Genomic DNA, 10,107 nt, shown 5'->3' on the forward strand with positions numbered 1-10,107 from the left:
GTGATTAACCAGGAAGCCTAAACAGTACAGTACACCCTCTGTTCCTAAATATAAGACGTTTTGTCAGTTCAATTTGAACTGCCAAAATGTCTTGTGTTTAGGAACAGAGGAGTAGAACATAACAACTTGTTATAATGTGGATAAATACCTCTGAGATGACTAATAGATACGTAACCACAACCTGTTGCAAGATAATAGCGGCGTAGGAGATATAGGAGAACTTGAGGCGGTAGGTGAACTGAGCGCAATCAAGTAACTTCACTGGCAGCGCAACATAAAAGCTCTGAAAGAATAAGGCAATTAGACAAAACAAGCAAGTAACCAGCAGGTTGGTGACATTCGGGAGGTTTTGGCGGCAAAAGGCTTGACAGGTTGCAGAGAACTTGTCCGTTCCAGTAACCAAAAGATGGACCCAGGCAATAACAGCTCCCTCAAATTGAGCACCTTGCTCATGATAATAAGTAACATAAGAGGGGCTAAAGGCCTTCCAAAGAACACTTACACTGCACATGACACAAGTGTTAGCATGCGAATGGACCAATTCAATATGATGCTTTCTTAGCTTCAATCCTTACCAAATATTGGTGGCAGTGAATAACGAGATACTTGGCAACAATCCATATCCTTTCTTCAGCACCTCATCGAGATAGAGGACAACAACACCAGAGAAGAAAAGTTGGAGCATCATTACAACAGCAGTGCACGTGTCAACTTTGACAAGAATGGCATACACTAGCATAAAGATAATAACCATCACAATGTTAGTGCATATCCCAACCACCTTGTGAGCTCCATCCCTGAATTCAGAGATAAAAATATAGTATTAGGAGAGAGAAAAAGGGTTGTGGTTCCCGATTAATGACAAAATTCGAACCACTAATTGCCTGGCATAGTGGCATTTAAAAGATCTGTTGCAAAGATCAAACTCAAAACATTAGATTAAAAACTAGGAGTGAAAAAAAAACTCATGAGCTAAACGACACCTAGAAAACTCGGTTCGAACTGGTACCCTGGCAAACTTAGGCTCTTCAACTGATTAAGTTAACGAGCTTAACTGGTTAAGCCTGTTTGGCTTGTTAATTTCCCAGCTTAGCACAACTTTAGGCCACACTCACCAGCCCAAGGACCACAACCAGAACGCTACATAAGAAAAAGAAAAGCCCTAAGCACCGGCACATTTCATGTACTTTATCCTAAATTTACGCAATCTATATGCCATGGTGTTGACGATAACGATCCTAACAAGTAATGAGCTAACTCGAGTTTTTATGGAGTTGAGCTGAGTTTGGCTTTTAGTCCATTATAAGATATAAGCCAAGTAGAGCTGGGTTGGAATGTTAAAAAGCCAATCGGGTCGAGTTGGCTCGTTATCCAACCCTCAGCTCACAAGTGATCACTTAACACGATCAACCAAATATTGGTATCCAAAGAAAACTAGCAAATGGTGGCATGTGTGCTAGTTACTGCCTTTGTGTAGCAACAAGTTATGTGTAAGAAGATCACAGTGCTTCAATCATATGAACTTCCATAGAAACGAAACGCATGATGGGATGTCTACCACACTATTCAAACTTATTGATATTGATTTCAGGCGGACCTTAGGATACACGAAAGCACATCAGTATGAATCTCTTCATCCCATTACTCTCCGAACAAATGCTTCCAATAATTAATAATAAATAAGAGGAATTGAGCGGGATCAGTACTTACAGAAGCATTCGACCCTCAGGAGTCCTGCTGCTCACTTTTAGAATCCTCGAGATACAGACTGGCACTAAAAACTCAGGTACAAAAACAGGGAGGATCCCAAAAGTGGTGAGAGTTCCCCAGTTTGATGCAAAAGCCATGCCGACCCAGTAAAATGGATCAATCCCCATGCCTGGTTTGAAGCCATATAGAGGGAGCTGGCTGGCAGCCATGAAGATGAAAACCGAAGCAGCCGTGTAAAAATACTTGTCATGGAGAGAAACAGGCTGGTCGGGGCGCTCCACCTGCGGTAAGAACCTCATGAGTGTGCAGAGGTTTCTCCGCCACCTGTACGCATATGCCATTTCAACCTAGAATACTCCTGGGAAGACAAATCAAAGAAATACTAGAATGAGCTAATCGAATATAAACAAATGCAGGAAGGATATTGTTCCCTAAGAAAATGAGCAGTAAAAATCTTTTACTGATATGATCATCAATTCATTTGCAAACATATAAAGTCAACAAGAGTTACAACAACAACAATAACAACAACAAAGCCTTTAGTCCCAAACAAGTTGGGGTAGGCTAGAGGTGAAACCCGTAAGATCTCGCAACCAACTCATGGCTCTGGCACATGGATAGCAAGCTTCCACGCACCCCTGTCCATAGCTTGCTCTTTGTCGATACTCCAATCCTTCAGGTCTCTCTTAACGGACTCCTCCCATGTCAAATTCGGTCGACCCCGCCCTCTCTTGACATTCTCCGCACGCTTTAGCCGTCCGCTATGCACTGGAGCTTCTGGAGGCCTGCGCTGAATATGCCCAAACCATCTCAGACGATGTTGGACAAGCTTCTCCTCAATTGGTGCTACCCCAACTCTATCTCGTATATCATCATTCCGGACTCGATCCTTCCTCGTGTGGCCACACATCCATCTCAACATACGCATCTCTGCCACACCTAACTGTTGAACATGTCGCCTTTTAGTCGGCCAACACTCCGCGCCATACAACATTGCGGGTCGAACCGCCGTCCTGTAGAACTTGCCTTTTAGCTTTTGTGGCACTCTCTTGTCACAGAGAATGCCAGAAGCTTGGCGCCACTTCATCCATCCGGCTTTGATTCGATGGTTCACATCTTCATTAATACCCCCATCCTCCTGCAACATTGACCCCAAATACCGAAAGGTGTCCTTCCGAGGTACCACCTGGCCATCAAGGCTAACCTCCTCCTCACACCTAGTAGTACTGAAACCGCACATCATGTACTCGGTTTTAGTTCTACTAAGCCTAAACCCTTTCGATTCCAAGGTTTGTCTCCATAACTCTAACTTCCTATTTACCCCCGTCCGACTATCGTCAACTAGCACCACATCATCCGCAAAGAGCATACACCATGGGATATCTCCTTGTATATCCCTTGTGACCTCATCCATCACCAATGCAAAAAGATAAGGGCTCAAGGCTGACCCCTGATGCAGTCCTATCTTAATCGGGAAGTCACCGGTGTCAACATCACTTGTTCGAACACTTGTCACAGCATTATCGTACATGTCCTTGATGAGGGTAATGTACTTTGCTGGAACTTTGTGTTTCTCCAAGGCCCACCACATGACATTCCGCGGTATCTTATCATAGGCCTTCTCCAAGTCAATGAACACCATATGCAAGTCCTTCCTTTGCTCCCTATATCTCTCCATAAGTTGTCGTACCAAGAAAATGGCTTCCATGGTCGACCTCCCAGGCATGAAACCAAACTGATTTTTGGTCACGCTTGTCATTCTTCTTAAGCGGTGCTCAATGACTCTCTCCCATAGCTTCATTGTATGGCTCATCAGCTTAATTCCACGGTAATTAGTACAACTCTGAACATCCCCCTTGTTCTTGAAGATTGGTACTAATATACTCCGTCTCCATTCTTCTGGCATCTTGTTTGCCCGAAAAATGAGGTTGAAAAGCTTGGTTAGCCATACTATCGCTATGTCCCCGAGACCTTTCCACACCTCAATGGGGATACAATCAGGGCCCATCGCCTTGCCTCCTTTCATCCTTTTTAAAGCCTCCTTCACCTCAGACTCCTGGATGCGCCGCACAAAACGCATGCTGGTCTCATCAAAGGAGTCGTCCAGTTCAATGGTAGAACTCTCATTCTCCCCATTGAACAGCTTGTCGAAGTACTCCCGCCATCTATGCTTAATCTCCTCGTCCTTCACCAAGAGTTGGCCTGCTCCGTCCTTGATGCATTTGACTTGGCCAATATCCCTCGTCTTCCTCTCCCGGATCTTAGCCATCTTATAGATGTCCCTTTCACCTTCCTTCGTGCCTAACCGTTGGTAGAGGTCCTCATATGCCCGACCCCTTGCTTCACCAATAGCTCGCTTTGCGGCCTTCTTCGCCATCTTGTACTTCTCTATGTTGTCTGCACTCCTATCCAGGTATAGGCGTCTGAAGCAATCTTTCTTCTCTTTAATCGCCTTCTGGACATCATCATTCCACCACCAGGTATCCTTATCTTCGCTTCTCCTTCCCCTGGACACTCCAAACTCCTCCGAGGCCACCTTACGAATGCAAGTCGCCATCTTCATCCACACATTGTCCGCATCCCCTCCTTCCTCCCAAAGGCCCTCCTTAATTACCCTCTCCTTGAACACCTGAGCTACCTCCCCCTTGAGCTTCCACCACTTCGTTCTAGCGACTTTGGCACGCTTATCCCGCTGGACACGAATCCGAAAGCGGAAGTCAGCACCCACCAGCTTATGCTGGGGTACAACACTCTCTCCAGGTATCACCTTACAGTCTAGGCACGCACGCCTATCTTCTCTTCTCGAGAGGATGAAATCAATCTGGCTAGAGTGTTGGCCACTACTAAAAGTCACCAGATGTGATTCTCTCTTTCTAAAGAGGGTGTTAGCTACAATCATGTTGTAGGCTAGAGCAAAGCTTAAGACATCTTCTCCTTCTTGATTCCTGATGCCATAGCCAAAGCCCCCATGCGCCCCTTCAAAACCTGTGTTAGATGTGCCCACGTGGCCATTGAGGTCTCCTCCTATGAAGAGCTTCTCACCAATCGGTACACTCCTAACCATGTCTTCCAAGCCTTCCCAGAACTCCCTCTTGGTGTTCTCATTGTGGCCTACTTGCGGGGCATACGCGCTGATAACATTGAGAACCAAGTCCTCAACTACCAGCTTGACCAGGATAATCCGGTCCCCACATCGACTACAGCACTAGTAAGTATATGCTTTTACTAGTATCAGGGTAGGTCATAATTTTTTGAAAACAAAGGTAGAGTATTCTCTACCTTATGTATTTCAAAACAGGCGTTAGCCTGGGTGACCGAAGGTCAATTACATGAGAGGCTATATGCAAACGCTGCACGGTTTGTGCAGCTGGCTATAGCCAAGCCGGGAGTAAGAAAGAAAGGGGCAGAAATAGAGATACAAAAGTTCAGAAAAGAGAGGTAGCCCATTGATTAAGTATGCGCTTGTCCTCCTGGAGCTTGGCATGGTGGCTCCAAAGCCTTAGCAGATCCGACACTGAAGTAGCAATGTATGTGTCAGTCCATTGCTTGTTGTCAAAGATTCTAGCTTTTCATGCGTTCCATAAAGTGACTGTGGCCGCAGCAAAAAGAACTTTCCATTGTTTGCCGAAATTTTTCAAAGCTCCAGGCAATAAGATTAAGTCGCAGAGGCTGCCAGAGCTGGATGCTAGAGTTGGCATCCCCATCATTCCCCATAGAAAGGAATGCAGCCCAGTAGCGTAGAATGATATGGGAGATCATTTCCGTAGCAGGGCAGAGATCACAGCCGTCATGGGGAGCCACAGCAGTCCAATTTTTCTTGAGCATATTGCCTCTGGTGTTGAGTTGTCCCCGGATCGTGGGCCATAAGAACACACGATGTTTTGTTGGTATTATTGGTTCCCAAACAAAATCAGTGTATGGCCATTTGATCCCTTGGAAGGTTAGTAGCTTGTAGTATGCAGTAGTTGCCCCTGAAGCAGTAATTGATGAGGCCTTTTGATCATTACCGATGTCGCTCAGCTCAAGATTTTGCAAACACTCCATTAGGGATTGAAACTCATGTGAGGCCGTGGTGGAAAGATTGAGATGTAATTAGATGTTCCAAACTCCTTCACTGAACTGAGAAGCAGTAGTGCATGAATCTGCCCCTACCTGACCAGTCGTCATTCCAGAAACTTGCTGTCATCCCATTGCCACTTTTGCATCCGGTGCCTTGTGTAACCAAAGGGATTACACTCTTAATGCATCTCCAAATGGCGGTGCCAGTACTCTTGGGTTTCAGTGGGATTGTTCCAAGGCAATATCGAGAGGCAAACCATTGGTAGCACGGGATGTTGCTGCTTTGCAAAAGCTTGGCTGTGAAGCGACAGATCGTAGCAATGTTTTGTGCTTGGAGATCTCTGATCCCCAGTCCTCCAGCATGTTTGGGCAGGGAGACAGTGTCCCAGGCCACAAGGCAATGCCCTCCCTTAACTGAATTGGATCCTTGCCAGAGAAATCCTCATAAAATCCTGTTCAGTTGATCCAAAGATTTCGCAGGCCAGAGGGAACAGGACATGGAAAAGCTTGGGATAGCTGCCAGAACAGGAAGACAACTAACCATCAAGATAGCCTTTTATCCACTATGTGTATGTATAACAGGGGCAAGCATAGCATGTGAGATCTTTTGGGTAGATAGGGGGAGTCCCAAGTAGGTGCGGGAAAAGGATGAGACGGTGCACCCAAAAGCGCAGCTACTTCCTGGCACGCCGCAGGCTCCATGCGGACAGGCACGAAAGTACTCTTGCTGAAATTGATTTGCAACCCAGTGAAGGCTGAGAAATCGTTTGGAATCCTCTTGACGACCCTTGCTGCTGAATATCCCCTTTTATGAGCATATAAGAGTGTCATCGCAACACAGTAGGGTAGGTCATAATGAGGAGGCGAATAGGGTTTCAGTCGAATCCCCCGAAATCTAGGGATTAATTTTCCACCACGCAGCTAAGTTGAGGAACTGGATTTCCCATCCAGGAAAAAACGGATTTATTCTGGGTAAGATTGCTCACAGCGAAGTAAAGATTCAGCGAACAATCTAGGCGAGCTGTTAAAGCATCACTAACAGAAGTAACCAACCAGACCTAAGGGGGAGGAGGAGGAGGAGGAGGAGGAGGAGGAGGAGGAGCAGAGACAAGGATACCTTCGACTGAGAGGCGGCGTGCTTGTCGGTAGACCGGAGAAGCAGCCGGCAGAGAGGGTTTCGAGACGAAGGTCGGGGGAAACGCCTTGCATAAACAACCTCGCTCTTTGTTGGAGTCAGACCGGAATATATAGATTTTCCTATGCGTTCACGCCGGATTCAAATCAGAAACGTCCTGTTCAAAAATAATAATAATCAGAAACGTCCGGATTGGACTGACCGAATTTCGTAGGTTCATTGTGTTCGGATTCCCTCCGTCTTCTAAGGGCAACTCCAACTACGAACCAAAAAGACACAAAATATATTGAGATAAATGCACTCATGGTCACTATAGTTGCGACTGAAGCACGATACGGTCACTGAACTTGAACTTAAGAATACGCTCGATATGGTCACTGAATACGATGTGATGTGAAAATACGGTCACTGTATCACGTACACGGTGGACAGGCGGTGGGTTTGACCAACTGTTGACCGCCACGTTGTTCGTTCCGATTCGGTCAATCTTGCATGGAGTTTTTTTGTAAAAGCGCAAAATTCCCCATCCTCAAATCCCTAACCTGCAGCTCCACCCCATCAAATCCCTCGCGCCGCCTCCCTCCCATCGCTCTGCCTCTGCTCCACCTCACCTCGCCGCCGCCGTCGAGGAGGGTAGTTCTTTCCCCTCTGGTGCTCATGTTTGCCGCCAGCTCCTCCTCCGCTGCTGTTCGCCGCCGTGCACTGGCGCTGCCGTTGGCCCGCTGCCCGACCTGCAAGGAGAAGGTGCGCATGTACATCTCCACAACAGAGAAGCACGACGGATGGGTCTTCTACAAGTGCCAGAAGCATGGGGTAAGTTATGCTGTTCGATTTACATTCTTGATGTGATTTGATTTAATGTTCTGGATCCAAAGATTGAATATTTTTTCACCACATTCGTCTGTGGTTTGGATAGGTCACTTGTGATTTCTGGAGGTGGGATTGGAGTATGTTGAGCACCTAGTTGAGAAGCAGTATCTGACTGGCGATGCGGCAGTGGATGCTATTGGTGCGGCTGAGGAACGCAGGGAGGAGCTTCTGAAAGCACAATAACTGTTCTATATGAATGGATGTGTCAGCAATGTTAAGAAGGTTTTGAAGAAGAATGAGCAGGCAGTAGATGGAACTGCCAATCTGATGACCAGGCAGCAAGCTGCTACACTGATGATGCTTGGGAGAGAGCTGCTGATGGTCATGAAGATGTTGGTTGGTGTTTTGGTGGTGCTAGGTGTTGCAGCACTGGTGGTGATCATGCTGAAGAAGTGAAGAAGATGATGTTCTGGTGTTGCTAGGTTCTGGTGTTGCTAGGTTTTGGTGTTAGTTAGGGGCTGTTTGGTTGGAAGCCTGGGCACCGTGCCTGAGAAAAAATGATGCCGGAGAGCTGCCTGGGCTGGAGGAAAAATTTGCCTGGTCAGGCAAGTTCGGTATAAATGTGTTTGGTTCCCACCCTGGCCTGGCACCTCATTTTCTATTGTTTAAGTACTATTGATGGGTCTTGATCAGTGCCAGGCAGCACCTGCAACACGTCAGGCGTGGGAAAAGGGACGCCTGAGCCAGGCTAAGTATAGTGCCTGGGCTAAGCGCTGCATTTCTTCTATATTTTATGAGTAGGCCAGGCTAATTATACTACTAGAAGCGTACAGGCCAGGCATGCATTTCCTCACTCAGGACACGAACCAAACAAACATCAGGCATGTTCCAGACACAGTCCAAGCCAGGCTTGCAGCATTGTGGACACCAACCAAACAGCCCCTTATTATGTGTCCTGTCTTGTAATGGTGGCGCTGAATCCTGGTGAACCATGTTGTTAGTGTGTGTCCTATATTGTAATGGTTTCAGCATGATGCAATGAAAAGTTAAGTGGCAATGTCAATTGTTCTGTGTGCTGGTGATCCTTTATCAAGTGGCAATGTTGAAGGAGATGATTGTTAAGTGGCAATGTAGATGATTGTGCATGTGCTGTTCTAACTGGCAAAGTTAAGTGGCAATGTTAAGTAGTTTTGTCGGGGATATACCCCGCGGTATGACCCGGCCGGAAGTATGACCCGACCGGACTTGGCATTTCATTAGTAACCCGCCGGAGGATTGATGACTCACGAGTCTGGCGGCTCACTGGTCTGACGACTCACTAATGGCCCCAACGGCGGGTCAGACGGATGACAAGGCCCAAGGCCCAGAAGGCCGACTTATGTTATGATGGGCCGGTTTAAGAGGAAAGTGTAAGGAATATTCCCTTACAAAGGAAGTAAGACTAGGACTCCACTTGTAATAGACTAGTCCTAATCGTAATAGGACTCCACATGTAACCCGCCCCTTCAACTTATATAAGGAGGGGCAGGGCACCCCAAGAGGGAGGGCAAGAAAATAATCTCTAAGGCTAGACACAACTAGAGGAGAGCCGGTTATGCGGCGTCTCCCTCATAAGCATAATGAGATCTAGCCACAAACAACATGTAGGGCTATTACCAGAAGATGTTTCCCGGGGCCCGAAGCTGTCTAAATCCTTGTCTTGAGTGTTGATCCGCCTCGCGTCTCTCGTCCCGATCAACCCCTCTCAAGCTACTACATAGATGCGTTGGCCTCACGACTAAGTCCTCACACTAGGACATCTGCCATGACAAATCCACGATAGTTGGCGCCCACCGTGGGGCTCGCGCACGGTGGTGTTGAGTTCTTGGAGGGATCTTTTACGGGGATCGAGAAATTCACAATTTTCTGAATGAAGAAGAGTCGTTACAGCAGGATTTACACCACCTCGAAGACAAGCAGTCAAATCTAATACTCGTCCAAAGGTTCAAGAAAAATTAGGGTTACACTTGTGCGCCGCCGTAAGCCGCCGAGATCGACATAAGTGTTTCCGCTTTAGCTAAACATCATATGTTTATTGCTCACGATGGATCGAGCCCCGAAGTGTTTTGTTAGGTTCACTCAGGTGTTACTCTTTCCGAGATACATCGGGATCGTGCGTCAGCTGCTACATCTCATCAAAATCAGTTACGACCTAGAGCTAGATTGCTCAAAGAGACCACAACCCGGAGGAGGACTTGGAAACTGACTCTGCCGCCACTGGAGCCGTGCTTCACCGTCACACCTCTGTTGCACCACGCCTCAAACCGGATGCCCGCAGAAGTCCACTGCCTGGTCTCCCGCGCTGCCCATGCTGGTTCTGCCGCGACTGCCCGCCGCTCCGGCCTTCTACACCA

General features: G+C 47.1%; 1 protein-coding gene across 2 annotated transcripts in view; it reads right to left on the minus strand.

Annotated features, from left to right (window-relative positions):
* The window catches only part of LOC119275698 (protein transport protein Sec61 subunit alpha-like), an 8,293-nt gene extending 1,275 nt beyond the window's left edge, over nucleotides 1–7,018 (minus strand). The window contains exons 1-4 of one of the 2 annotated variants that reach the window (XR_005135833.1): nucleotides 6,887–7,018; nucleotides 1,711–2,068; nucleotides 576–797; nucleotides 149–283 (exon numbers count right to left, since the gene is read on the minus strand). Coding sequence is in view for 1 of the 2 variants with exons in the window: in XM_037556597.1 (XP_037412494.1) it covers nucleotides 149–503; nucleotides 576–797; nucleotides 1,711–2,051 (918 nt within the window). In the remaining variant the exon portion in view is untranslated. Of the gene's footprint in view, nucleotides 1–148; nucleotides 504–575; nucleotides 798–1,710; nucleotides 2,069–6,886 lie in introns of both variants that reach the window. The other variant, XM_037556597.1, reaches the window with a different exon arrangement.
* Between the last annotated feature and the right edge of the window lie 3,089 nt (nucleotides 7,019–10,107).

Source organism: Triticum dicoccoides, chromosome 3B (assembly GCF_002162155.2).
Source record: "Triticum dicoccoides isolate Atlit2015 ecotype Zavitan chromosome 3B, WEW_v2.0, whole genome shotgun sequence".
In the NCBI taxonomy this organism is placed as follows: Eukaryota; Viridiplantae; Streptophyta; class Magnoliopsida; order Poales; family Poaceae; genus Triticum; species Triticum dicoccoides.